This window comes from Vipera ursinii (assembly GCF_947247035.1).
Source record: "Vipera ursinii genome assembly, chromosome: 17".
Taxonomy (NCBI): Eukaryota; Metazoa; Chordata; class Lepidosauria; order Squamata; family Viperidae; genus Vipera; species Vipera ursinii.
In genome coordinates, this window is record NC_139530.1 from 2284151 (window position 1) to 2312129 (window position 27979).

Genomic DNA, 27979 nt, shown 5'->3' on the forward strand with positions numbered 1-27979 from the left:
GGACAATTTGAAGAAAGGAACTCTTGGCAAAGCAACGGTTTCTGCTGGAGTACGTGGTTGGTTCCTACATGATTCTGCATCCTGACAAAAAGCAGCCAACGTGGTTTGCAAACCCACGGTCAACTTTAAGATGGGTGGACTACAACTCTCAGAATGGTAGCTGGGGAATTCTGGGGGTTGAAGTCCATCTGCCTTAAAGCTGACAAAGTTAAGAAATATTGCTTTATGAAGCCAACTAGGATTCTGGACTGTACGATCTATAATTCAGATTGCCAATATTATACACACACACACAAAAGCAAGATCTTATATGGCATTTCTCCAACTTTCAGCCCATTCTCAAACCCAAAGACAACAAATTCAAACATGCTAAGGTGGCCAATTTTATTTACCGACAAGATCAAGAAACAGAAATGAATGAACGGAAAAGCAATTTTTCCAGCCCATCTGGAAGCCTTCTCTGCATGTTCGGGGGGAAAAAAATGGAGCATCAGCTACCGTTTGGCCTCAAAGCGTTCTAGAGATATAAAACCGGAATTCTGTTTGGGGTTGAAACCTCCCATGTTCCAGATGGCTTTTTCATAATGGTCTCAAGACGCACAGCCTCGGGTGGCGCTTCCTCCTGGGAAGATTTTTAGTTTGGAGTTTCTTTGGTCACGATCCGGCCCATAAAACAGACGCCGTAAACTTCCTTGACGTCACCTTTCACAATCAGTGTGGCTGATCCGGTTATAGGTTGATTGGGCTGTGGGACAACACAAAGGAGGGCCTGAATTTGGGGGCTTCTGAAGGTTAAATCCCCCAGACTCTTTAAAACTTGTCAACCTTGACAAGTTTAAGATAGGTGGACTTCAACTCCTAGAATTCCCCAATGTGGGAACTGAAATCCACCTGTCTGAAGCTTGGCAAGGTTGACAATGGGATGCCAAGACTTTAAAGTGTTTAAAGCAGTATTCCAGTATTTGAAAGGCTGCCCTAAAGAAGAGGAGGGGGTCAACCTGTCCTCCAAAGCACTTGAGGGCAGGGCAAGAAGCAACGGCTGGAAACTAACCAAGGAGAGAAGCAACCTAGAACTAAGGAGAAACTTCCTGACAGTTAGGACAATTAACCAGTGGAACAACCTGCCTCCAGAAGTGGTGAATGCTCCAACACTGGAGGTTTTTAAGAAGAGACTGGACATCCACTTGTCTGAAATGGTCCCGCTTGAGCGGGGTGTGTGTGTGTGTGTCTGTGTGTGTGAACTAGAAGACCCTACCAGCAATTAACCTCACTCAAATCGACTTTGAAGTGTGTCAACCTACATCTGAGCCGGCAGGGGGCACCCAAGAAACAATGATGGATTTTGTCTGCCCACGTTCCACCATGCCTTTGACGGGGTCCAGGCTGAATCCTTTCAGCTGCAGAAGCTGCAAACCTTCCCAGGTGAATTCAACACTCTGGAAAAAGAAAACGGGGGGGGGGGGGGGGAGGAAGGGTTCCAATGCGTGAAAACCTCAATCAACCAATCCCTGAAACAGACCGGCATCAAATAAACAAGCAAGCAAGCAAGCAAGGAAAGGTGCAGACTGCCACACCTTCTTTGATGCAAACTGAGCGGTCCGAATGGCTCCGACTTTCAACTCCCGCACTGCTGGGATAACCATAGTCTCAGACTGTACACACTTCAGGCTGACCAAGATGGAGTTGGTAGCTTTCTCAGCTTCTGCAGAGAGGCAGTTTTGTCCATCAGTGATGGGAGGGGGAGGAGGAGGAGGAGGAGGAGGAGGAGGAGGAGGAACAGGTCATATTTTTTTAAAAAAAAGCGGGGGAGTGGTAGCTTGGAAAAGATCCCTTTGGGTATCCTTGTTATTCCTTCCCATCCACTGCCTGCCGGACCGCCACCACCACCCCTGCAGTTTCCAAGCCAAACATGAACTGAGTTTAGCCCTCTTTAGGCTGCATCACCTGCTCTGGAGGCCTCTTCGCTGATGGAGGTCAGCACAGCCAGCGATTCAAAGGGGACGTCCAACGGCTCGCCACCTTCCACGTACATGATGTGGTTCCTTGCTGCTCCCTTCAGCTGTATCACACGGATAATCTCCTGCAAACAGCCTGAGGTTTCTAAAAGGCCTCTCCATCCCCTTCCCACAGTATCCCAATCTTTGAAGGAAAAGAAGGCTTAGATCCCTCTCCCTTTTTTTCAATCTTGGGGAATTGTAAGAGGCGTGGACTTCAACACCCAGAATTCCTCAGCCAGCAGGGCTGAGCTGAGCAATTCTGAGAGATGAAGTCCATGCATTTTAAAGTTCCCCAGGTTGAGAACAGTTGCAGAGGGTCAGAAATCCTTGAAAACACACCTATATATCTCCTTCCTCAGCCCCTGGGTCACTTGGGGGTCATCTAAGGAGAGAGTCTGAGCACTTTCATCCAACTACAAAACACCAGGCTAAGAATGTGAATGTGTGTGTGGAAATTCAGGGATAATGCAGCCGGCCCTAAAGTGAGCTCACCTTATCAAAAAGCAAGATCTGGACGCGGTCGGAATAATACAAGCTTTCGTGATCGGGGCTGAAGGTGACGGTGAACTCTTGAGACTTTCCAACCCCGATGATGCCTTGCATTGGGAAGATACTGAAGACGCTGAGGCCGCTGTAGTTTTGCGTACCTGGGAAAGGAATTGGTAAAAAAAAAAAGTCAGCAGGAAAGAGACTGTGTCCTTCCCAGAGCAGTGCTGAAAATAACAAGTAGGAAAACCAGGATATTAACCAGTTGAGCCCAAGGAAAAACACTTAGGACTCAACCAATCAGGAAACTCAATCCATCCCGCTTAAGTATCCTAGTCATTATTCATTTGCATTGTTTGTTATTTCAGACAGACAGACAGAGAGACATCTTTTTTTTCCATATTTCTCCTGCCGCCCCAAAAGAGCGGTAATAAAAATAATCTACCATGATACTCCATGTAACTGGAACATGTATCCCTCTGGGGAATTTGTTGACCTATGAACCGTAACCACGCAACAACATAACCCACAGCTGGCACAAAACAGACCACAAAATGGGGCCATTCTCTTACCAACTACATGCGTTTCTCTTGGAATATTAAGGAATGGGGGAAACGTCTGCAGCTCTCGGTATCTGTCCGGAGAAAGAGAATCCAAGACGATAGAATATTTCAAGGCCAAAGGAGAAATGTTCTCAATCTGTGAAAGAATCCATAAAATTACCCCAAATTTTAACCTATTTTTTTTTCTAGATAAAGAGTACAGATGCTATTGGCCTTTGCTAAAAATGTGGAATTTCCTTTTTTTGGGGGGGAATTCAGAAATAAAATAGTGATGGGAAAGTAACTTAACCCAGGATCCGAAAATTTTTGCTAGCTGTCATAGATGAGAACAGTAATATGGTTTAGATCGGGGGTCTCCAACTTTGGCAATTTTAAGACTTGTGAACATCGTCTCCCAGAATTCCCCGGCCAGTCACTCAATATAGGGTTGTAAATCAAGGACGGCCTGCATTTAGAGACACTAGCTAATCTGATGATAAAAATTGGAATTTTTCTATCCAGTTTCTCAGCCACTCCTTAAAAGCTGGCTTACCACATGGTGCCATTTCCCTGCAGCTTGCAAGCAATCACGGTAACTCCCCCCACTGATCTGGCCTTGCGAAACAGCAAGAGGGTGACTTTCCGACTTCCTTAAGGCGCTACCTTGAAGACAGAGGTGGTGGTTTCCTTGGAGACTACGTAGCCCATATTCAACACGTCTTCTTCCAACGAACATGCAATGGACGTGATGACTCCCCTGCCGGTCAAGGTGAGGGTCAGGGTGGCTTTGTCAGTTCGTATCTCGAGGATTTCAAAATACTGGAAGGAGAAATTCCAGGGGAATGGATGAAGTGGTCAGTGAAATGCCACATAGATCAGTCTTTCTCAAGCTTCTCCACTTTAAGAAGTGTGGACTTCAACTCCCAGAATGCCATGGGAACCAGGAAACTCACCGACTTACTCTCTTCTGGACAGAAGGAAAGGACTAACTCCCGGGATTCCCCTTCTCCGAGGGAACAAATCGGATTGGCCAGCAGAAACGGTCCGAAGGGATCAAGAAGGGAATATCCCAACTGAAAGATTTAGTTCAAAGAACCCACAGCACAAAGAGAAACAGTTCTAATTCCTAACCTCGGACCACGTAGACAAGCAAGCCCCTGAAAGCTGAGTTTGCATCTTTCCTTTTTTTTTCCCCTCCTCCTCCCTCCCCATCCTCTTTCCTCGCGTGATGTGGCTTTTGAACTGTAAGCCTACGGATAAAGGGGGTTTTTTTTGTTTTTTTTTCCTTCACTGTTACTATTTCTAAATCTTTCTAGTTTTTAAAAAAACAACTAAACAAATTATTCTTTAAAAAAGAAAAGAAAAGAAAAGCCATCTAGTGGGAAAGACAGTGGAGCATCAGAGACTAGTTCAATGAAAAGGATACCACCAAGTGTTCGTTGGATATATTCTGGATCTCCACCACTTTCTTGATTCTGTGCCCTGTGGGAAGAGACAGCCCAGGTAATCAAGCCAATAAGAGGACAATTTTGAAAGAAGGATGACGTCAAGGAGCCATGTTTACATTGGTGTAGAAAAAATTTAAAACCTGAAGGAAGAATTTTTACTGTGTATGTATGTACCAAATCAAGCAAGCCACCAAACCAACTTCGGGAAACCTGCAGCCCACCAGACACTGTTGATCTACAATTCAAAGCTTTTGCTATTGGTATTTCTAGAAATTACTCTGTGTGTGTGTGTGTGTGTGTCTGTGTGTGTTTCTGTCTGCGGGGTCTGTGGATCACAGATTCCTTTGCAATAGGATCAGAGATCAGCACGGCCCGTTTGAGGCTGCAGGCTTGCTTCGTTTCCTTCACTGCCATTGACCCAGGAGTCACACAACAGGGAAGCCGGACTTACTCAAGAACCGTGTGACTAACTCAACAACCGCGGTGATTCCCTTAACAACTGTGGCAAAAAAGGTTGTCGAATGGGGCAAAAATAACTGTGTCACTCGGCTGTGGTCGTAAGTCAAGGACTACCCCTACATACTATGCCTTTGGCCTGCCCTATGCAAACTCTTGTGTTGCTCCAATATTCCAAAATTAGAGAATTTGGGGCTTTTTTTGTTGTTGAAATACATGCTTATAAGGCCATCGACAAGACTTGTGGCTCTCCACCAGGAAGCATCAAGGTTTATGAATTAAATTCTACCAAGGAGAGTGGGGGAGAGGGAAGAGGATTCGAAAAGAGGGTTTCGTACCGACTGCAATGTCCCCAAAGTTGAAAAAAGTTCTCCCGTTGTTTGAAATTACCACCACGACAGGGGCGACAGATGGGCAATGCAGCTCCAAGTACAAAGTATTGTAAGGACTGTGGAAAGAAAATACATTTCTGTTAAAAAAATAAAATGCTCCTGGTTTCCGACAGGAAGGATAACGGCTCACAGACACCACAAGATCATCAGAAGGTTTATTATTTCAGCAAAAATAGCTGACCAAAAGGCAAACGCTGGTCTCGAGAGAAGATTCTGAACTGCTTGGTGCCCGAAGAGCCCACACTTTGCCTTTTAATTAATTTTAATGGCATTTAGTGCTAACCCTTTTTAAATTTAAATTTTTACACCCTTTCATGTAAAAATTCTTTATCGTACACCAGCTACGATGGGCGGTTCAAACATGTGAGATATATAGATAGTATACAGATATATATTAGCCAACCAGAAAGCGGCACCATCTGAATGAAGCCAGGCGAAAACAAAATCCGCTCCTATTAAATCTGGGCCTGTCACTGAAACCCGGTTTAAATCGGAGCAAAGCAAGTCGGCTCCCTTAATTACATGGGGATGCAAATGACAGGGTGTGTCCATTGCAAGCAAGAGGCAGACGGCGTGCTAGTTTCATCAGCCAGGGATGCAGCCAAAGCAGCAGACTTTCAAACCCAACGCCTCCCGTGTTGGTGCAGTGTTGGAGCATCCCTCGGCCTGCGGTGTCTCTCCGGATTCTGCACCCGGCGTACCTGAAGTTCATGTTTTCGACCCCCCTCTTCTCGTCGATGTCTCCGCTCGCGACGAGGCAAGGTATGATGTACTTATCAAAACGGCTGGTGTAGCTGCGGACGAGGTTCAAATGGGCCGCAATGTACTCCTCGGAGCTAGAGGCGGGAAGAAACCAAACAACAATTGGTCAGCCCCAAAGCAAACCCAGGTAGCACACCCAACTCCTTGGTGGGGTCAAGGCCAATCCTTATCAGAGTAAATGATGTTCTCTGCTACAGGCGTTGTTGTCAAGCTTCCACGTCCAGGGGCAGCCTATCTCTAAATATCAATGGTAGGGTAGGGTGTGGGGGAGAGGGCCAGGTTAGGCTTCACCTCTACGGCATCAAATCCCCCCCTCCTCCGCGTGAACTTTGCCAAATACAGGTCCTCCTTGACTTACGCCCCTTTGTTCCAAGTTACAACGGCACTGAAGAAAGTGATCTATGACTCGAGATCAAATTGGGGCCGGTCACCAGGAGCAGAAATACTCTTCCGAATTTCTCTCTACTGAAATACGTGATACGTTGCAGCATCCCCAAAACTCATGTCATTAAAATTCAGATGCTTGGCAACTGACTCCTATTTATGACGGTTGCCAGTGTCCCCGTGCTCCTGGGATCCCCTTTTGCCACCCTCTGACAAGCAAGGTCAATGGGAGACCCAGATTCGTTGAACCGCTGTGTGACTAACTTAACAACTGCAGCGATTCACTTAACGGCGGCAAGAAAGGTCGTAAAGTGGGGCAAAACTCTCTCAACGACTCTCTTGCTTAGCAGCAGAAATTTTGGGCTGAGTTGTGGTCATTAGGCGAGGACGGCCTGTGCCTTTTTGTCCTTTTGAGAGAATTTTTGGAAATAATTTCCTTCTCGTGAATCTGAAGAAGAATGGAGAAGGAAGGAAGGCAGGAAGGCAGGCACAGATTACGAAGGGGGGATCTGAAGGGATCCAGGTCATCCTGTGGCCAGATAAGGGGAGGGGGTCACCTGGGAAGGGACCAGCTTGGATTTGCACCTCTAAAGCGGGAGCAAATTGTAGCCCCGAGGCCGGCCAAAGAGGCCCGGAAGCAGAGCCAGATGTGGCATCCTCACTCTGTGGAGATGTCTTCTGGGTTGGGGGCTTCGAAGGGCTTGATCGGGCTCCTGTCCTTGGAGGGCTCAGACAAGAAGGAGATGCTGGCTGTCTTCTTCCCGTCTTTCCATCCCAACATGGCCGCCTCCTCCTTCTTCCTCTGCAGATGGGGAAGTCAAGGCCTTTGGTCCCCAGGGCAGCAAACCACGTAGAGCTTCCCCTGATTCCTTCTGGAGAGGAAACTGAGCAACTGGGACCACCAGGTTTTTTTCAGGGTGGATTGAGAAAAGTTCCCATCTCTTCCAACTCCATCTCCTTCCTCCCCTCCCCGCCCCTCCCTTCCCTCTCTCCATCCCTTCCTTCCCCTCTTTCTTTCCCTTCCCTTCTGTTTCTCTCCTCCCTCCCTCCTTGTTTTCCTCTCCTCTCCTCTCTTCTCCTCTCCTCTCCTTCCTTTCCATTGTGGCCATTCTGACACTTTCTTAATTATACTATTGGACTTTATTACTTTACTATTAAATGAAATAAGTATTACACTACTGTGATGAATTGTGGTCTCTAATCTTTGCACAAGATCCCCTTCCTCACTCTTCAAATCCAGCTCACTTGATATCCCCACCAGCTTGAACTGTGTGTGTGTGTGTGTGTGTGTGTGTGTGTGTGTGTGTGTGTGTTTACACCTTTGCCACCTGCTTCTCCAAGTTGTGGCCATTTCCTTGGCCAGAAGGAACTCACAGGAAGTGATCTGCACCACTCTTCTGTTTACCTGTATTTCCAGTTCTCGGGCTCTTTTCTCCATCTGAGCTTTGATTTCGGCATTCTGACATGATATGTTGACTGCCTCTTCCCTGATCAATTGATCGGACAGTGCTGGGTGGAAGGAGACATCAAGCAGGCATTTCTGCACATCAGAAGTGGACAGACAAGAAAGAAATAAGGAAGGGAAAACAACTCATAAGAAGCAGAAATGACCAAGGACACAAAACCGATAAGCCAGGTAGGAAACGAAATGGCTGCAGCCCACAAAAACATGTAATTCTTCTCTTAGCTACCAAAAGGATTTGTAAAAGCCCCAGTGAAGAGGGAAGAAATACATCGGTCTGCTAATTTTTAGGCTGACTTGATGGCAAAGTCCCTTCGGACATGGCGTTTAGTTTTCAGAGGGCGTTTGCATCGGCAGGAATTACAGCCCAAAGCAAAAAAAGGCTCACAGAGCTGGTTGGGATGCTGGGGGGTGGTGGTGGTTGATATCTTATTTAAACATGTTCAGAGTTTACCTTCCCAGGCAGGACAGTCCCCACGCATGGAATGATGATGATGGGAGAGTCTTCGGGCACGAGGAACTGGAAGGAAGTGGGTCCAACCGGGGCGATTTCCCCCTCGCCGATTCGTGGCAGGTTGTGAGTGAAGTGGCTGATCTTCTCGTGAGGGTTGATGATGAAGAGGGTGGCGGCCGAGACGTCGTCCAGAGCCGTGGCCGGGAACTGGACGAAGGAGTGGGAAAGCACAAGGGGTGGGTGGACTCCGACAGCCTTGCAGGACAGCTTGAACTCCCTGAAATGGGAAACGATAAGCAAACGTAGCCTCTTGGTGTGGACTGTGGTTCACCCTTTTAGGAAAACCTAGAAAAGAGGTTACTTTGCTGATGTGACGCCCAGTCTTATTGATGCAGTGCTTTCTCGTTCATGTTCGACTACAGTTCCCAGCACTCCCAGCCAAAGGGGTTGGGGGAACTGTAGTTGAACCACCGAGAATGTCCTTGGTTAGCTAAAAGTGTCGAGTATGAGTTCAATATCCCTTTACAGGCCTGGAATATACAGGATTCGGGCGTCTCTAGCTGGCAAACGTTTTTCATAATTGTTTTGTTTCAAATATTATCCCCCAAATAAGACAGCATCGCTTTGGGAAATGATGACAGTAATTGGCAGTTGTTTGGACTGTTCTTGGTTTGTTTTCCTGGTGTTTCAACACTGTTTTTGTCTTCCTTGTCTGCAGAGTGATTAGTGGCTCGGAAGGGTTGTGTAAAAACCAAGCAGGAATTATCTCCAAACGACACACAGATCCCTAGTTGGATGTTAGTCTAGAGTTTAAGCTAGAGGTGTAAAAACCAAGGCAGCAACAAATTACGGTTTCAAACTAGGACTTCGCCTCCTACAACAAACTGTGGTTTGTGCACTGACTCGCATTTCAACCTCGTGGGAAGCCAACAAAATCAAACTAGACTAGACTGGACTAGACTAGACTAGACTAGAATAGGGCTTGCTCAACCTCAAGTGGACTTCATTCCAATTCAGGGACATCACAGAATTGGCAACTGAAACATACACAACATACCTGTTGATCTCGGTCTTGCACATCAGTTCAAAACTGTAAACTTTGGCCTTCTTGGCTTTGAAGATGACGTCCAGGCTCAAGCTTTCCAGAGGGAGGAGTACTCCAAAGCCGTCATTGGGCTGAACTTCTACAAACTTTCCAAATTAGGAGGGGGGAAAAATGACCAAGGAAAAGTATTAGAAAATGGACACTTTTTTTAAAGGAACATCCTATCATTTCTAATGTACAAATTATAGACATTTTACCCTATGGAAAGGGTTGTTTTAAACTTGGTTCTCGGAATTCTTATACATTTAGCGAGATTACAAGGCAAAAAAAGGGGTTTCTATTTGCTTTAAGGCTCCTTTCCATGAGAAGTAAAAACATCAGCAATCGTGACGGATCAGATGAGGAATGCCATCCTGGGACAAGAAGCAATATTTGTTTACCTTCGGCAGCTCGACGAAACCAAACTCCTGGGGCAGAATCGCTTTGTTGGTGAGGGTAATTGGTGTCCGAACAGCTTCGTAGATAGAGCAGTATCCAAAATCCACTTCAGCTGGGCTGATCTCTAAATCCGAAGTGGTCAGGATGGCGTGCATGGTGAATTCAACCGGCTTGCTCTAGAAACCAGGAAATGAGGCCGAATGGTGAGAAATGATCAGAAGGTTACATTTGAACAGGGGGGAAAGAATCTTGGTTTGTTCAGAAAGAGGCAGGACCTGGCTTGTGCTTACAGAGCAAAAAGCCAAGTTTGGCCTGGCTGACCTGTTCAGAAACAATGATAGTCATGGGGGCTTCCAGAACCCGGGTCCTCTCGTCAAAGTACTTCTTGGCATCTTTTGAAAGGGAGAGTCTGAAAGAGAAAGGAATGGGGGGGGGTCCAGGCTGAAGGAAGTTGCTAAAGCAGAGGGCGGGCAACTACGGCCCCTTTAATGACCTGTGGACCTGAATTCCTGAGCCACACCCATGCTCCATGAATCTCACATTGTTGGTTTGATTTCAGCCCATCCAAAGGGATTTGCCTATCAGAGCCTCCCACTTGTGGAATTAAGAGAACTAGCAATCCTGGTTTATTCAATATCCCACAGCCAAGCAGAGCTTAGTGCAAAGAGCCGTGTGACAGAAAAATGGGCAGCATATCACTCGAATAAACAGAAGTAAAGGAATAAATGGAGGAATGGAACCTTCCATTTTACAACCTGCAAATAATTTGGAGGTTACGCATTTTCAGGTAACCGCTTCCCATCCAGACAACTACTATATGGGAGAATTTTTCTTTTGTCTTTTTTGCAGCACAAATTACTAGTCTGATGGAGTGGCAAAGCAGATTTTTAAGCCTCGATTCCGCGCGGGGATTTCAAGACAATGCTTCCACTGCTTTTTCTCTGCTTTTAACACTAGGAAATCCTTCTGCCAGCTTGCGATATTAAATAGGAGCCGACGATAAGCCGAAGCTGTATTTACTGATTTTTTTTTAAAGACCAAGAGATTGCTCTGCTTTCAGGACAGTATTTTTGGCCATAAATAGAACTTACACTTGCACAGTAATCAGTATGTGAGCTTCTGAGGTCCCAGCTGTAGTTAGCTAAGGCACCATCTCGGCCAATCTGTTCCTTTTGACGTTGATGTGAATTAATTAGCAGCAATTCTGAGTCACCTTCAGTGGGAGCGCGGTGCCGCATGGATGAAGCCCTGCTGGCCCCCCACCCCGATGTCTTGCCGTCTCCACTCACCCCTCAACTGTTCCCACTCAAGTGGACGGAAAAGGATGTGCTGCTCAAATCCACACGCATTCTAACCGCTCTCCAAAACGAGAGTTTCACTCAGCCAAATGAATAAAAAAGGACCTCAAAGGTGGAAAAGCCGGAAATTTCTCTTGCTAAGCAAGGCCGTTGTGAAATAAACTTTGTCCCATTTTTACGACCTCCCTTGCCACAGTGGCAAGATGCAAATCGCTCCGGCTGTTAACGTTAGTAACACGGTTGTTCAGTGTTAAGCTTCCCCACTGACTTTGTTTGTTCAATGGTATGGCAAAACAGACGGACTTAGCGACTGTGCCGCTAACTTAACAGCTGAAGTGGTTCCCTTAACAACTGTGGCAAGAAGGGTGGACAAGCGGGGCAAAATTCACTTCACAGCTGTCTCGCTTAGCAACAGAAAGTTTGGACTCAAGTGTGGGCCGTAAGTCGAGGTCCACCCATGTTCTTTTGGCCTTTCCGTGGCGTTGCAACTCCGAGCCTCCCAAACTGGTGAAAGAAAGAAGCTGGGTTTCGAAGCACAGGCCTTCCTCAAAGGGAACAGGGGCCGAGAAAGAAAGGCACTGGGAAGTTAACGCGGGATGTATCGGAAGGAGCCGGTGCATTCCTTACCTTGGCAGGAACTTCAGCTGGACGCTGAAGGAAGACTGGGCTTGGATATAGCCTGTTTTGGGCAGCAGTTCCACGAAGCTAGCCAGCTCCTTGCAGACTTCAAACTTCAGGCGCAAGGCGCTGGTCGCCCTGCAGGGAGAGAAAGGCAAGAGAGCAGAGAGGACGTGTCGTCCTTTGTCTTACCACCACAATCGAGGCCAAAGATTTACGTTGCTAAGTGAGACATTGGTGCAGTGGATTTTGTCCCCATGGGGCAACTCACGGCGGCACAATTCAATGTGGGATAGCTCAAGAGAGGGACAGGTGAACTGCAGCGGGCCTTGTCTTGCGTTCGGTTTGAACTTTCCCAAGGCTGGGGTGAGCTGCAATTCTGCTCATCCCTCTCTTGAGTTCTCCTGCGTTGAATTGTGCCTTGGGAAATTGGCCGCAACGAGTCAGACGTGGCGAGACGGCCATAGCGAGTCGACTTACTGAGAGTTGTCCCATTCTGCACTCAGCTGCTACCTGTAAAAGTGGAAGCAGGGATGCTTTCCAACACTTGGAGAGCTGAATTTCAGACCCTCAGAATCCAGGGTGAGATGAATCCAGAAACAATTACTCTGCATTTTTAATCTTATTTTTAGTCCCGGGGAGGGTGGAAAGACAGAAACACTCCAGCAAAATCTGTCTCATAACTCAGCTATTTGTCACCTTTGGAAGCTGAATTTTGGAGATAACATCTTCATTCTCTTCCAACTGTGAAATAAAAAAAAAATCTTGGCAGGGTTTAAGGTCTAGTAAGGAGCTGAGAATATGTATGGCTTCCAAGAGACATTGTTTTTTTTAAAAAAAACACGAAGGAAACAAAGGAGAAGAGGATAATCTAGCATACGTTTTTTAAAAAGCCAATCCCATTTGCTCGCATTCAAAATAGAACGTCAAACGTTGAGGAGGAAAAGGAAATTAAAAATAGCAGGGCTCAGAACATCTCGCTAGCTGAAGCTGCAGACTGCGAGGGAGAAAGGTGGAGATTGGTGCGTGCTAGCAAAGGCTGCAACACTCTTCAGAAAAAGCGAACACTGCGTGCACAAGGTCTTCTCTTCGGAAACCCAGCCCCGTTTGTCACCTTACAATTCCTTGCAGTTTTATTAAAAGTATGCCTCTTTCAAGCAGCCTAACATTACACACCTGTCCTTCAATTTTTTTTAAAAAATGGCACGGTGTTGGGCTAGAAACTATATTAAACACTGCACACCTGCTCTGAACCACGATGCAGTCCTGGTAAAGACGATCATACATGCAGATTTTCAGGTCAACGGTGGGATTGCACACCCAGACAGGCACGGCCATTGAGACGGCGATGACTCCAATCTGCAACTAAAGGTAAATCTGTGAGAACTCAAGGGTCCAGAGATGTCGACTCTGGCGTGTTTTTATAAAAAGCACCATCCCAATTTCACGCTTGCCGTTGTTCTTACCAATGAACAACTTTTTCATTTTTCTTTCACAGCCTGCTTGTGGATAATTAGCTCCCAGTGCTAATACCATTTTGTAGTCTGTTTGAAGTTCTTTTCCTTCGCTTAAGGAAATGTGGATGCTATTTTTCTTAGCATCGCTCTATACTGTAGTGCAAATTAAGGGGGAGTTCAGATTCTCACCGATCTATTTATGATTTTGTAAGATGTGCTTAATCCTACCTTTACCACTTTGTAAGTAAGGTGGAGATTCTCAACCATCCAGATCATCGTTGTCTCAAAGGCGCTTTTTTTTGTTCAAAAGGCAACTCGCCTAATTTGTTGGTTCTGTTCTTAATATATATGCAGCAGGGGAGGGGGAGAGAAATTAATCCCACCACTCACTGGTTTGCAATCTGGGTTCTCAAAGATAACCTCAAAGTCAGCCTGGACGGTCCCGGGAACCAGAGGTGTGAAAATAATCTGAAGTTTGACAGAGCTGAAGGGCCCAATATCACCCTTGGTTACCTGCAGGTAAGCAAAAGGAAACAATCATCAAAGACGGTTGCTGGAAGCGAAGTAGTTCTGTTTATTGATAACTTTCAGTAAGGGCTCTTTTTTGTCAGATTCTTAAAAAAATTTTTAAAGCGGTTTTATTCTACCGTTTTCTTATTGTGAACTCAAGAGTGGAAAAATAGAATAACAGAGTTGGGTGGGAGCTCAGAGGTCTTCTAGTCCAACCCAGTGCTTGAGCAGGTGACCTTATACAGGGATGGGAAACGACGGCTGGCTTAGGAATTCTGGGAGTTGAAGTCCACAGTCCGTAAAGGGGCCATAGTTGCCCACCCCTGCCCTAGACCATTCCAGATAAAGGGCTGCCCAATCCCTTCTTGAAAACCTCCAGTGTTGGGGCAGCCACAACTTCTAGAGGAAAACTCTTCCGCCACTTAATTGTTCTCACTGTCAGGAAATTTCTCCTTCCTTCTAGGATGGGTCTCTCTTTGATAATCCCACTTGGAAATCCCACAACCCAACCACGAGTGCCACCTTCGCTCAAGGCGGACCAAACAAGTCCTCCATGGTTTCGTTACCTTGCCCAATTTTAATTCGCAGATCTCTTCCGGGGGGTCTTCCAGGGGGCTGGCATCTGAAGAAATGGGTGGGACCTCTCCAGCAATGTCCGTCTCAGACGCTGCCTGGGGCTCTTGAAAAAGGAAGCAAGAGGAGAATCAGAGACATTACATCCACCGCAGGGCTCTGCCTATTGTTAAAAAAAAGTGGTCCACACACTTACTCATTGTACTAGATATGCATGTAGACCTCAATTTACAACAGCTCATGTAGTGACCTTTTTGGCATCTCTGCAATGCCTTGAAATTGTATTTCTGGCCGGACGGTGAAACAGGCCCATATTCCTGCCTCTTAAAAGTGATTGGCAGGATTCTTCGAGTAGAGGAATCCCTGCAATTTCCGAGGCGAGGCTTTTCAGAAATGCTTTGCCAATTGCCTCCTTCCCAGAGCTGGCACAGGGCAACTGGCCCAAGGTCAGTCAACTGCCTTCGTGGCTCAGGCAGGACTAGAACTCAAGGTCTTCCGGTTTCTAGCCTGATGCTTTAACCACTGCACCAAACTCTCCCAGTTGTGAGTGGAGGAAAGGAAGCCCCATACCATTTGTGGTGGTCACAGTGGCATCGCTATGGAGTTTCTCCAAAAGGGCGGTGTTTGGAGTAACGTCTTCCAAGTGGGAGAGAGACACGGCGTCAGTTCCTATGCTGTAGCTGCTTTTCTCCGTGCTGAACAATTCACCCGCAGCCGTGTAGACCTAATCGGAATATGGGAAGGACGGGCGGCTTTGTTGAAAACAGCCAGAATGCCAATTATTTTCAGCGTAAGGAAAAGGTTTAGGCAGAGCAACATTTCAAAGTCTTACACTTTCCTTCTCTTGAAAACCTTCCTCCAGACCAAGTTTTCTCCTCTCAGTTTGGGTGGCTTTTAAGATGGGTGGACTTCAACACCCAGAATTCCCGAGCCAGCACGGGGAATTGAAATCCACCCATCTTTAAATTCACCAAGATTTTTACGGGAACAAACAACAACAAAACGGAAAACAACCCCAAACAATCTAGATATTTAAAAAAGAAAAGTTTGTAGTTTTGACTTTTTGGTCCAAGTGGAGTTTTGTACTTTAACTTTTTTTGAATAAAGCAAAAATTACTTTTTTTTAAAAAAAGTCACCACGTTTGAGAAAAAGTGCTCAAAACTTAGTTTTTTCACTGGGGAAAAAAACCCTTGAGAGTCCAAAGTTCAGAAAAGAGACTGCCTCAGGAAATCTGTTTCACTATTTCTATTCCAAATTATTTCTGTTCTTCTCTTCCCACCGCTCCCTTCAGACTTTGGTTTCACTGCAAGCCTCAGGATGGGGATGTTCCATTTAAGGAGCTGAGGATGGTACCCTTTCTGGTCAAAAGAATAAAATTAAAGACACCTTTATTTAGCTGGAGCCAAGTTGCAAGGATTGACTTTTTGGAAACTCACAAGCAGGCTGAAAGGACCTTGAAATTGGTCCTTTTGGGGTGGGGTGGGGAAGGAAACTGACTACGACTGGCTATTTTTAGACTGACTGGATGAACGGAAGAGGCTAATGCAGATTTACCGGCTTCTCCGCGGAAGGTAGTGGCGCTGTGCGCGGAGCCTTGGTGTCACCTAATTTTCGGAGCTGGAACCATGTCCCCAGGGCCCCGTCATTCATCAAGGTGATGGTCCGTGAAATGGTCTCCCCGACCACATGCGTGCCAAAATGTATGAGCTCTTTATCTAGGGACAGCTGAAGAAAAGAGAAAGTGGAAATAATTTAAGTTAACGCCACAGGGGCAATCGTGTCAGTTCAGCGAAGGGGCAGAAGTGCTTCCGCATCGCTACAGGAAGTCCTCGAGTTACATCCATTTGCTTAGCCGCTATTAAGAGTTACAAGGTGACTAATAACCGGCATTCCAAGCATCTTCCTGCTTCGTCTCTTTTGCTGCCAGCATTCCTTGCCCTTTGCTCCTCTATACGGTATACCAAAGCAGGTGAAATTTCCCTGTCCTGATCCTAAGGCGAAATCTGGACCTACCACGCATTTCTTGGTCGAGCACTTCAGGGGAATGGAAAAGGATCCAGTCTGGGATAAAAAAGTGACTTCTCCTTCAAGGTCTTCATTTATCTGAAAGAAAACCAGCAGATTCTTTTGCTGCAAGGGCCGCTGAGTGTGGCAAGCAGTCACAAGCTCCTTCCTCCAATGCTGCTGTGACTTTGAATGGCCACCAATTTGGATGGCTTTGTAGGCGGAGGACTGCCTGCGATTGGATGAAGCACAGCAGCGAGAAATGCTTCTCCAAACTTAAAAATAGTTCAGATTGGTATATTTATAGCACTACGGGGATCTCGGCTACCGCCCTTTGAGAGCCCCCAGAATGGTTATCAAATTGCCCTTAGATTGGCTGAAAAGCAATGGCCGGTAGCCCATCAAACGGAGAGAATCTCGGGATCCTTGCCGCGGTTTTAAATAGAAAACGCTGGGGAACAGCCCTTTCCGCAAAGAGGCTAAACTTCGTTTGAAACAATTTAATTTTTTCTGTGTGCAAAAGATGGCAAATGCTTTTCTGGACCTGAAAAACCGCAGTTAAAAGAAAAATAAACAACCCTGGGTCAAAATGAAGGAAGTGTCTCTGGGTCACCTGTAATTCCTTCCACTCGCTCCTCTCTCCACAAAGAGGCTTTTTCAAAAATCTGGATGTCACACAGCCGAGCGAGCGGCGGAGTTTCCCCCGGCTCCATCGCCCTGTCCACCAAGCCTCACTCGGCCTTCAAGCTTCCGGGCTGTTATGAAGTTTCCAAACTGCCGCCCATTGAATCAGGCGGAATGTGCATTTCATACCTACCATAGGTTTAAAGGTCACCCCAACTTCACAAGACATTCCTGAAGACATCGGACCCGGGGGATCAAAGCTGCGAGGGAAAAGGAAAGAGAGGATCACTGGATCGCGGCAGTATTTCTAAGGAAAGCAGGGGGGGGGGGGAAACATTTTTCACCGTAAGACATATTCGTTGCTGGCTGGACATTCATGGAGTTGAAAACCAATTTTACTTCAGACCAGAAAGACACTATTCATTCAACGTTTTTCAATGTACATAGTGAGGAGCAACAGGGAAGCATCCCTTCACAACTATTCTCCAGTGCTTCACAGAGTTGGAAGGGACCTTGGAGGTCTTCTAGTCCAACCCCTTCCTCAATGAGGAAACCCTATAACATTTCAGACAAATGGTTGTCCAACCTCTTCTTTAATAACCTCCAATCTTGGAGCACCCACAACTTCTGAAGGCAAAGCGTTCCACTGATTAATCGTTCTAACTGTCAGGAAGTTTCTCCTTAGTTCTAGGTTGCTTCTCTCCTTGATGAGTTTCCACCTGTCTCTTCTTGTCCTGCCTTCAGGTGCTCTGGAGAATAGGTTGACACCCACCCACCCCTCTTTTTAGCAGCCCTTTAGATATTGGAAGATGCTATCATGCTAACACCAGTCCTTCTTTTCATTAGACTAGCCATACCCAATTCCTGTAACGGTTCTTCACGTTTTAGCTTCCAGTCCCCTAATCATCTTTTTTCTTCTTCTACTGTTTAATCTGGCAAAGCAATTACCCATTTCAACATGCCTTACTAAGAGTTCTTAACTTTTCAAAAAGTTAAAATGTTGGCATACTGACAGCCCCCTTATTATTATCTTGCAGAGAACCTTCTTCCTCCCTTGTATGTTTTCAGAATCCCAAAGTAGCCATACGATCCACAAATCCTGATTAGATGATTAACACATCTTGACTTACAGCACAGTGAAAAAATCTTTCAAATGTTCGCTGACGCCATCCAGCTTGCAGTAGTTGATACTATAGAAGGCATTGATCAAAGTCACCTTCTTTTTATAGGTTTTTCCAACATCAAAGTCCTAGAAATATTTTTTTAAAAAAGATTATATTAGCGCTACTTTTTTAAAAAAGTGAAATAAAGAGTGTCATGAAAAGCATGATGGTTTGTTTGATCAGTGCAACACAACTATTAAACTGGAGAACATTCGGTTAGACAGAATGTATTTATTGGGTGAGAAGTAAGATTGCAAAGTTTAATTGATTAAATACATTTAAATTACTTTCTGATGGGCTTTTAAAAATGTTCTTCCAATTCCCTGGGCACCAGGTTCTCTAATTTTTTTTATTATTTCTTTAAAAAATGGTTAATCAGAATTAAAGTAGCAATTCCTTTTTTTCCATTCTGAAGAAATGTTGTTGTCACTGCAATCGTAACATTTTAATTTAGCCAAGGAAGGCAATTCTCCTTCTCACAAACTGACAACATATTCAGTGTAAATCAATCTGTTGAATAGCCATAGCACTTAGACTTATATGCCACTTAACAGTGCTTCACAGCGCTCTCGGAAGCAGTTTACAGAGTCAGCCTCTTGTCCCCAACAATCTGGGTCCTCGTTTTACCAACTTCGGAAGGATGGAAGGCTGAGTCGACCTTGAGTCAGTCGGGATCGAACTCCTGGCAGTGAGCAGTAAATTAGCCTACAATACTGCATTCTAACCACTGCGCCCGTAGGACTCACGAATGAGTTGCAGATTCATTTCCTAGCTTTGCAAAATGGACTACTAAACTATCAACTAATCAGTCACAAGAACAATGACAGCCCGGTCCAGATTAAAACCATCCAACTTCGGCCCGCTTTGTGAATGCCGTTGATCAAGTTCATCTCTCACCTTGAAATGAATGAGGCTCGGCTTGCTGTAAAAAGGACAGCCTTTAAACTCACGCCCACAAACACGGTGTTTGCGAATGACTCCAGCATGTAGCTTCTCCAAGTTCCGGGTAAAAATGTCCTTTTCAAGTTTCGACACGCCGAGGGGTTTGGAATCAGTTTTGTCATCCAGTTCCTGAGAAGTGGGCAAGGCTGGTTTATAAAGGACTTAGGAAATAAAACAGCTTGACAGAGAAAGCATTTTGATTCAAAAATGCTGGAACCTACAAATTTGCGGGGAAATGGTGGCTTTCTCCAACCCACTGGGAGAATGGACCTCGTGTTCAACCCAATGAGAAAAGGCCGGGAATAAATAAATGGAAAAGCCAGAAAGATGGATCTGAACCTGCAATGAGTTATATTCTTGGTCCCAAATCCCAACAAATTCCGGCTCTGCAAGAATATTATCTGCCTCTTCCTCTTCGCCTTTGGTTTTGCTTTCGGGGATGAACTCACAAGAGGCGTTGCAACTTTTGTCATCCAGCGAGGGGGAAACCGAAGGGCTGCGCCGAGGTTTCTGCCATAGAACAGAGACGCTCGTGAGTGGCGAAAAGTCAAAGGGCGATTTGGACAAGTGAATTAATCACAAAGTCTTGGGAAAATTACAAGGAGGAAAAAAAAACCACATCAAATTCTTTGTAAACTCCCAGAAACTAAACATTGCAAAATTCAATAACCTGGTGTAGACTCATTGCTACTTCCAAACAACAAATTGTTTTCTTGCCAATGGAAACTGAACAGTGCAAAATTCAGTAATTTGCAGCAGATCCATTACCACGTCCAAATAAATGGCTTTCTTGCCAAGAACAACTTCGAAAATGGCACCAAGACGGCACTAAGTCACTTATGCCTTTGATTTTGGACCAGTAAATCTCATCTTTATTACTGGGGTCAGCAAACCAAGAAAGCTCCACATGGATTCATCCCACTTAAAACTACTGTTTATGAATAACAAAAATTAAGATAATTTAAACATCCAGGCTGATGTTTGTGGCAATGAAATCCCACACGACGTAAGATTCAAATTAGGAGATTTTCAGTTCTGAGCCATTACAAGGTGCTAACTGAAGGAAGGAAGTAGAAAGGTTTTGATTGAATCCAACAGTCCCTCACCTGTGTGACAGGTGCTACCTTATCACTACACGTCTCTTCAATGTAACGCCACGTTTTCATACGCCACTTAACAGCGTCAGACACTTTGTCTGGGTCTCTAGATTCCTGGAGACGAGACTGTGCTTTCATTTTCTCCACCTGGCCTTCTTCTTTCAAAATCCGAGCGACTATTTCAATTTTTCTTGCTTTCTGTTGTTCCAAAAACTCCCTGTGTGTGAAGCGATGGCAGACAATGGAGACAAACTGGAAACAAGACACCAGGCAAACAGAGGGAGCAATCTCTGAGCCCAAACGCATTAATCCTCTTATCCTTTTATAAAGGTAAAGGTAAAGGTTCCCCCGCACATGCGTGCTGGTCATTTCCCACTCTTGGGGCCGGTGCTCATCTCCGTTTCAAAGCCGAAGAGCCAGCGCTTGTCCGAGGACGTCTCCGTGGTCATGTGGCCGGCATGACTGGACACCAAAGGCGCACGGAGCACTGTTACCTTCCCACCGTTGTGGTCCCTATTTTTCTACTTGCATTTTTACGTGCTTTCGAACTGCTAGGTTGGCAGAAGCTGGGACGAGTAACAGGCGCTCACTCTGTTACGTGGCACTCGGGATTCGACCCGCCAAACTGCCGACCTTCTAATCGACAAGCTCAGTGTCCTAACCCACTGAGCCACCGCGTCCTTTATCCTTTTATAAAATATATTAAAAAGGAAAAGTGTGTCCTTGATTTATACGCCTGAAAAGTATCTATTTTTGCATCCTTATTGCATTTGCAAATATCCTCCTTTGAAACAAACTCTCGAGGATGCTAGCAAAAGAACTCAGGCAGCTGGTGGCTACTAGCTGATAAAATTCAGGTTTCCTCTCACCCGTTTGAAAAAAGTACTGCTGATTGACTAGAATTAACTAAGGAAGAAGAATGTCCATGTTTTTAACAAGAAATGACAAGCTAGCAGGAAGGGGGATTGGGTTAGAGACGGCTTAAGGATTCCATTCACCAGATCTACTGCTCTAAATTTGAGGTTCTAGGCAATATTTTCTGGAGCTTAATTTTTTTAAAACAAAAATAACATACAGGGAGGGAAAAATAGTTGTATGCACACAGAGGTACATCGGTACTTCTAAAATGATACTTCAGCTATTGAAAAAATAGGAATCGTTTTAAAGCACATCCCAGCAGAAAATTGAGCTGAAACGTTAGGAAGACTTATTTCTTAATTAAATAACGGCAAGGAATTCTAGTCCAAATGTTGTTGTGTTGTTTTTTTTAAAAAAAATTGTTTTCCCCTGCATGATTGACCCTTTCCAACTGAGGTCTCACCTATCAAAGGACTTAGGTGGAAAATAACCCACAAGGCTGTTAATTTATCAGCACGCCACCATTAACGTGATATTTCTGAAAATTAGCAGCTCACTTTTTCCGCTTTTCAAACTCAATTTGTCGCTTCTGGCAAATAAACTCCCGGGTCACATTGTGTCCTTTAGCCTGAATGGCTTCCTTTATTTTCTGGTCTTGCTCTTCAGCATCAATTGCAATCAGTTTGCCCAGGACTTGACGGGTTCGGAGATTTTCCTAGACGAGAGTATTAAAAAATAAATAAATTAAACCTTTATTTTGGGAATCGGAAGGAAAGCAGTTCATGAGAGCAGAAATCAGCAGGGATCCCATTCCAGATTTCAATTGCTTTCAAAAGTTACATGTGATCCTCGGCTTATGACCGCAACTGAGCCCAATTTATGTTGCGAAGCGAGACGGTTGTTAAGTGGATTTTGCCCATTTTATGATCCTTCCTTGTCACAGTTGTTAACTGAAGCACTGCAGTTATTTAAGTCAGTCACACGGTTCTCGAATGAGTCTGGACTCCCCACTGATTATGCGTGCCAGAAGGTCACAAAAAGTGATCACATGACTCTGGGCCATTGCAACCGTCATAAATATGAGTCAGCTGCCAAGTGTCTGAATTTGGGTTATGTGACATGGCGATGCTGCAATGGACTTAAGTGTGAAATGGTCATCAGTCACTATTTTCAGTCCCGCTGTAACTTCAAGTGGTCATTAAATGAACTGCTGTAACTCAAGAACTTTTTCCCCCCTCCAAAATAAATCCTATCCATTATATTCAAAGTCATAACATAACATGGTTTGATTGATCTGGAAACCGGCATAGGGCCACTTGCGGCTTAGTCAGAAAAACAAGAGTTAAAATTGTGGCTTAGCCTGATCTAAGAGTGAAGGCCTCCTTACGATGAGGCTTCTGTTGTTTGACTTCATTCTGAACATTGTTTGGCCAACGTCTCCCCTTTTTTCTGCCAAATGGCAGTTGCAAACTATAGTTAGTGGTGTTGTGTTACCGATACAAATTCCTCCATCCCTTTACAATTTCCTTCCTTGCAGGCTAAAAGAAAAAGGGAAAAAAAAGACTAGGGTAGGATTCTTTCCACACCAGTGGACTTTAATTGAGACTGGAAGGCCCAATTTGGATAGCTTTAGTGTAAAAACAGTGGCGTGGTCTTCTTCTCAAGCAGTTAGCCCTTACCCGGTTGGAACTGATGCTGTTTTTCAGAGACAAAACCGTTTCCATCCTTTTTCGCAAATGTTCCTGGCGGTTCTGTTCCTCCACCGATTCCTTCTCACGCACCCTGTCGGAAAAGCACAGAGTCAAACTTGATCCATGTCGGTGAAGGTGAATCCATTTGGACTGATGCCCATCAAGGGGAAGGGTGCCGTGGAAGCCCAGCTGCTTAACGCACTCAACAAACCAGGGTTAGCAAGCCAGGGCTCGCCTGGTTTGTTAAGCTCCACCTCTCCTGTCCTTCTACAGCAGGCTAGCTGAGGACTTTGCCAATGGGACCTAGGAGAGCAGGCAGCCTTGATCTCATAGGACCTCATACTATTATATAACTTATACACAGTATGTCATATATTGATCTCATATGTATACACTAATGGACAGACGTATTAGGGGTGGCATGATAGCTGTCTTCCAATATTTGGGGGGCTGTCCCAGAGAAGAGGGGCTCTGCCTCTTCTCCAAAGCCCCAGAGGGCAAGACAAGAAGCCACGGAGAGAGATCCAACTTAGGAGGCATTTCCTGACAGTTGGGAACAGTTAATCAGTGGAACAGCCCGCCTCCCGCAGTTGTGGAGGTTTTCAAGAAAAGATTGGACATCCATTTGTCCAGGATGGCTTGAGGACTCCTGCCTTGGGCCAAGGGTTGGACTAGAAGACCTCCAAGGTCCCTTCCAGCCCTATGACTCTGTGATTCATTCAGGAGCTGAAACACAGTGGCGTAGCTCATACCTCCAAGCACAGGAAATCCCAAAAGTTAACGGACCAGACCTCTTCTATTCTTTGAAAGGAGAAACAAGAGGAAGGAAAAGCAAATGACGTACTTTCCTAAACTCTCCTTCAGAAACCGGACAGCCTTTGTGTGGTTCCTCTGAGAATCTTCCAGCACTTTGGCCAGGTTTTCTTCATAAGCCTTGCTAGCTAACTGGATTTTTCTATATATAGAGAGAGAGAGGGAAAAAAAGAAGGAATCTTTCAAAGGAGGCTGCCAAATCCCAACATATAATAGACAGAAAATACCTTCCCAATAGATTCTTTTTCATCAGTCATCCTGTCTTCTCCCTGGCTGAGGTCTGAGGCTCGAATTTGCCATTTTCCTCCTCCCCCCCCCACCCCTTTTCCTTTGCACACCCTACTTTCTGGATTGCACTGATCTCCTGATTTGCCGGGTGCTCCGATGGAAAGGTCGAAGCATCCTTAATGGGAGGTTGAAATCCAGCCTACCTTTCGGTGTTCTGCCACCTCTGGCTCAAGAGCTGGGCCATCTCATCCTGCTTCTGCAGCCTTTCCTCCGCCTGGTCTCGGCGCTGCTGGTCCAGCACTGCCTCGTCTATCTTGAGCTGCTTGCGAAGTTTGGCAAAATTCCCTTCTTCTATTTCAATCTTCCACATTTCAAACCTTGGCAAAGGGAGGCCTTATCAGTGTCCGACCTGCTTGGGTGGTCATCCATCCGCCTTGTGCTTGGAAGCAGCCTCTGTTGGCCCCAGAACCCTCACCCTCGCATCACTGGGTGACGGAAATTGGGTCCCAGTGCTGTTGTAAGTTGAGGATGACCTGCCGGGTCATCGAAGTTTCCGGGGACAAATTCTGTAAAGGCCGAGTCGGTTTTCACCTGGAGTTAACCAGCCATTTAGGGCCCTACTTAGCTTTAAGTGACCTCAGAACAGGTAAGCCAAGTCACACCTGATTAGGACTCGGATGGAAGACCACAGGGAAATCCCTTCACTCTATAAAACATTCAGGAGAGATTTCTCCCCCCCCAAAGTCGGGACAAGCCACTAAATTGCGTTAAGAGAAAAGCGCAAGGATCAATTGGCCCAGGGTCCCCACCCTGCCTTTTTTTCACTTACACATTTTCATTTAGGGCTGTGCTGATTTTGGATTCAAGGTCCTTTTCATTTCCCAGTTCAGCACACAGACGCCGGTGCAATGCCTGCAGGCGGAACACGGCCGTGCTGAGCCATTGAAAGGAGGGGAGGAGGAAAAAAAGAAAGGAAGGAAGGAAGGAAGGGGAATAAAATTAGAAATAATGAATTGTTAAAAGTCAGCACATAAAGAAAGCTGAAACAACCCTGCAGCCTGGAGGGATACAGGTTTTTTTTTGGGGAATTTCTGGCGGTTTATAGTAATGGAACGTTTCTCAATTCCCTTTTCAGTCTCTTTCAAAACCTCTACACCAGTTGACAGGCAGAACCTCAAATAAGAGCTTCTTTATGTCCCCCCTGCAGATATCAGGGCCAACTCCTGCATTTAAAATAATAATCATGGCAGCCCCAGTAATTGGCATGACCCAAGCACAAAAGAATATGGGCTTTTCACTGTACACACTAAAAAGATGGTCCAGGAAGAAGGGACCATCCTGGAGACATTAAAATTCATGTCTTAAATTTCGGGTTTTTAATTCTAATAGATCCAGCCCAGAACAAAGCGGTAAAAACAATTAATCAGTGGAACAATTTGCCTCCATCGCTGAAGGTCTTCAAGAAAAGATCGGACATCCATTTGTCCAGGATGTATAAGAACTGCTGCCTTGGGCAGGGGGCTGGACTAGAAGACCTCCAAGGCCCCTTCCAGCCCTCGGATTTCTTGGCTGATCCCAGTGCAAGACCTCCTCTGCACCCCGAGAACATGTTACCAACATTTTGCTTTGAAGAGAGGGGAAGGAAATGAACCATAGCGATTCATTTCTTTGCGATTAAACTGAACAAAAAAAAAAGGCAGCCGGGGGGGTGGTGGGGGACAATTGTTTGATCCCAGCACTGGTTCTAACTCTTCTGGGTGGATTCTTGCCTCTGAGGTAGAAGCAAAGTAAAGCGAGTTGTTTGAAAGCGACTGCACGGACCTAGATTCGCTGGAGAAAAGCCCATTTTTACGCACTAATAACTTGTGGGACAGATGGCATCAGAAATAGACTTGGGTATATTTTTTTCACCACCCCTCCTGCACCCAGCAAAAGGTTATCTCCTCCTGTAGCTGGCTGTGGGCTCTGGAGATAACTCTGTTTTATTTATCAAAGACCTTAATCACCAACTCATTAAGTACCTTTAAACAGAAGAAATCGAAGCGGTGGCAGTTAGAGCCACCAAACAGAGCCAATTTTACCCCCCTGGAAACATCATGAGAACTGCTGACAAGCTGGCCTGAACTACGTACGTGTTCCCTTCCTTCTTCTCGTTCTCAATTTCTTTCTCCACGTCTTTTTGCTGGCTGGTGAGCAGGTCCAGCCGATCACGGCAAGTCGCCAACTCTTCTCTGAAAACAGGAGAAGAGGATTCAGCCAGAGCAATTGGCAATGGGTTTCTTTTTGGACATCTGTGGCATGCCTCATGCTCCCGTGGTTGTAAAGCACCTTAAGGTTCCACGTACTGTGCGTGGGTTCAAAGGAAAGACTAGCTGAAAAGTCCGCCAGGGAAGAGGCGCTGCACAAAAGGAAGAGAGAGGAGGAGGGACAAGGAAAAGAGGTACTGATCTCCCCTTTGGCGGGAACGTCTCTCAGGTCATCTTTTAGATCTGCTGGCTCCCAGGCAAACGAACGTGAGGACTAGTCATCTACTTATAATTTTCATTAACAGGGCCTGGTTCATCCAAATATCAAGAGAGAAGCACTTCCTCTAAAGTGGGGCGGCGACACGGTCAGTCTAGCTTCGCTTTCTTGAACTCGTCCTCCAGATGTCCCGAACAACACTTCCCATTATCCTGGGCAGCTGGGACTCACCTTGTTTTTTGAATGAGAAGCTCTTTTTGTTTGGTGAGACTGTCGAGTTGATTCAGGTTTCGGCGCAAGTTGAGGACACGAACCCGATCGGTGTAGTTCATGGTCCGGCCTTGGCTCGGCACGGGGAATTCTTCCGAACTTTTCCTATTGGGAAGAAAAGCACGTCTCCACATAAAGGAGCGCCACCTTGAGACCGATAGGGAGAGTCTATAAATTATTTAAATAAATACGTTGAGAGATGCCTTAAGCCCAGGAGATCACGGGCCCCTTTATGGTTCTCCTTCACGCAGCTTCTCAGCGTGGGTGAAGTCCCAGAATTTAGCCCAGCTTTATAAGAAGCATCGTTTCCAAATCTTGCTTTGGAACTTTCTCTTTTTTAAAAAAAGTAAAATAAAATACCCCATTAGACATATTTATTGGTTTTATTGAAGTGAATTGAATGGTTCATAATAAAGATATACGGGGTAGTCCTTGACTTACGGCCAAAATTGACCCCAAAATTTCCGTTGCTAAGCGAGACATTTGTTCAGTGAGTTTTGTCCCGTTTTACGACCTTTCTTGCCACAGTGGTTAAGTTGAACCGCTGGAGTTGTTAAGTCAAGTGAATCTGGCTTCCCCCATTGACTTTGCTGGTGAGGTTGCAAAAGGGGATCGTGTGACACACACACACAGAGACACTCACAGCGACGCTGCAACTGTCCATAAATATGAGCCAGCTGCCAATTGTCTGAAATTTGATCACGTGATCTTGGGGATGCTGTAATGGTCATGCGAAAAACGGTAATAAGTCACTTTTTCCAGTGCCGTTGTAGCTTTCAATGGTCACTAAACAACGTGTTGTAAGTCGAGGACGACCTGAACAGACTCACTTGCTAATATCCATAGTCTCTTCGGCTCCCTCCAAAGAATCTTCTTCGGCTGGGGGGCCCTCATCTTCTTCAAGTCCTAGAAGGAAAGCAGAGATTTTGCTTCTGTTAAAAAGGCCTAAAGGTTTGTTCCCTCTGCTTGACAAAACCTTTCAAGACCAGAGGTTCAGGGACGCAATGTGCTAAAAAGTCACTGCTCCGTGGCAGAGAAAAAAGGGGGAGTTGTGTCAAAAAGAAAAAAAAATAGACACAGGGACAATTTCCCAGTGTGTGACCTGGGTGATCTCCTAGCCAAGCATTAACTAGGTTTGACCCCATTTTGCTTTTCTAGAGATCAGTGAAGACCGCTAGTCTCTCCATCCTGGAAAGACACGATACAGATTAGCTTTGCAAACTAAAAATACAAAATAAACAAGCAGACAAATAAATAATAAGATAACCTTTCCAACCTTCCACGTCCTGCTCAAGTTCTTCAAATATATTTGTTTCTTCATCCTTGCTTTCCTCTACGATGGGATATAAATCAGGAAAGGGATCCTCTTCCAAAGAAGTACAGCTCTCCATCTCGCTAAATTAGGGAAGGTCTCCTCTTCTCAAAAGGCATTTAGCTGCAAAATAACATTAATAACTTGGAACAGAAAATGTGAAAGGATTCCTCCTCGATCAGCGATAAGCC

The 27979-nt window shown here is 45.5% G+C and overlaps 1 protein-coding gene across 1 annotated transcript; it reads right to left on the reverse strand.

Moving 5' to 3' along the window:
• Positions 1-168: 168 nt before the first annotated feature.
• On the reverse strand, positions 169-27867 carry CFAP74 (cilia and flagella associated protein 74; the record flags this gene model as incomplete). The annotated part of the gene is made up of 38 exons (XM_083375638.1): positions 169-745; positions 1302-1436; positions 1575-1702; positions 1945-2080; positions 2490-2644; positions 3056-3182; positions 3689-3844; positions 3979-4098; positions 4452-4507; positions 5268-5377; positions 6023-6157; positions 7130-7269; positions 7873-8007; positions 8384-8660; positions 9441-9574; positions 9869-10042; positions 10188-10275; positions 11792-11920; positions 13026-13147; positions 13630-13752; positions 14316-14428; positions 14893-15046; positions 15878-16048; positions 16337-16426; positions 17145-17211; positions 18082-18200; positions 19012-19185; positions 19396-19566; positions 20163-20370; positions 21569-21726; positions 22691-22793; positions 23547-23657; positions 23947-24120; positions 24573-24677; positions 25876-25974; positions 26438-26581; positions 27307-27382; positions 27753-27867. 38 exons carry the CDS (start codon positions 27865-27867, stop codon positions 635-637), a joined length of 5043 nt encoding a protein of 1680 aa, XP_083231764.1. The 3' UTR covers positions 169-634.
• Between the last annotated feature and the right edge of the window lie 112 nt (positions 27868-27979).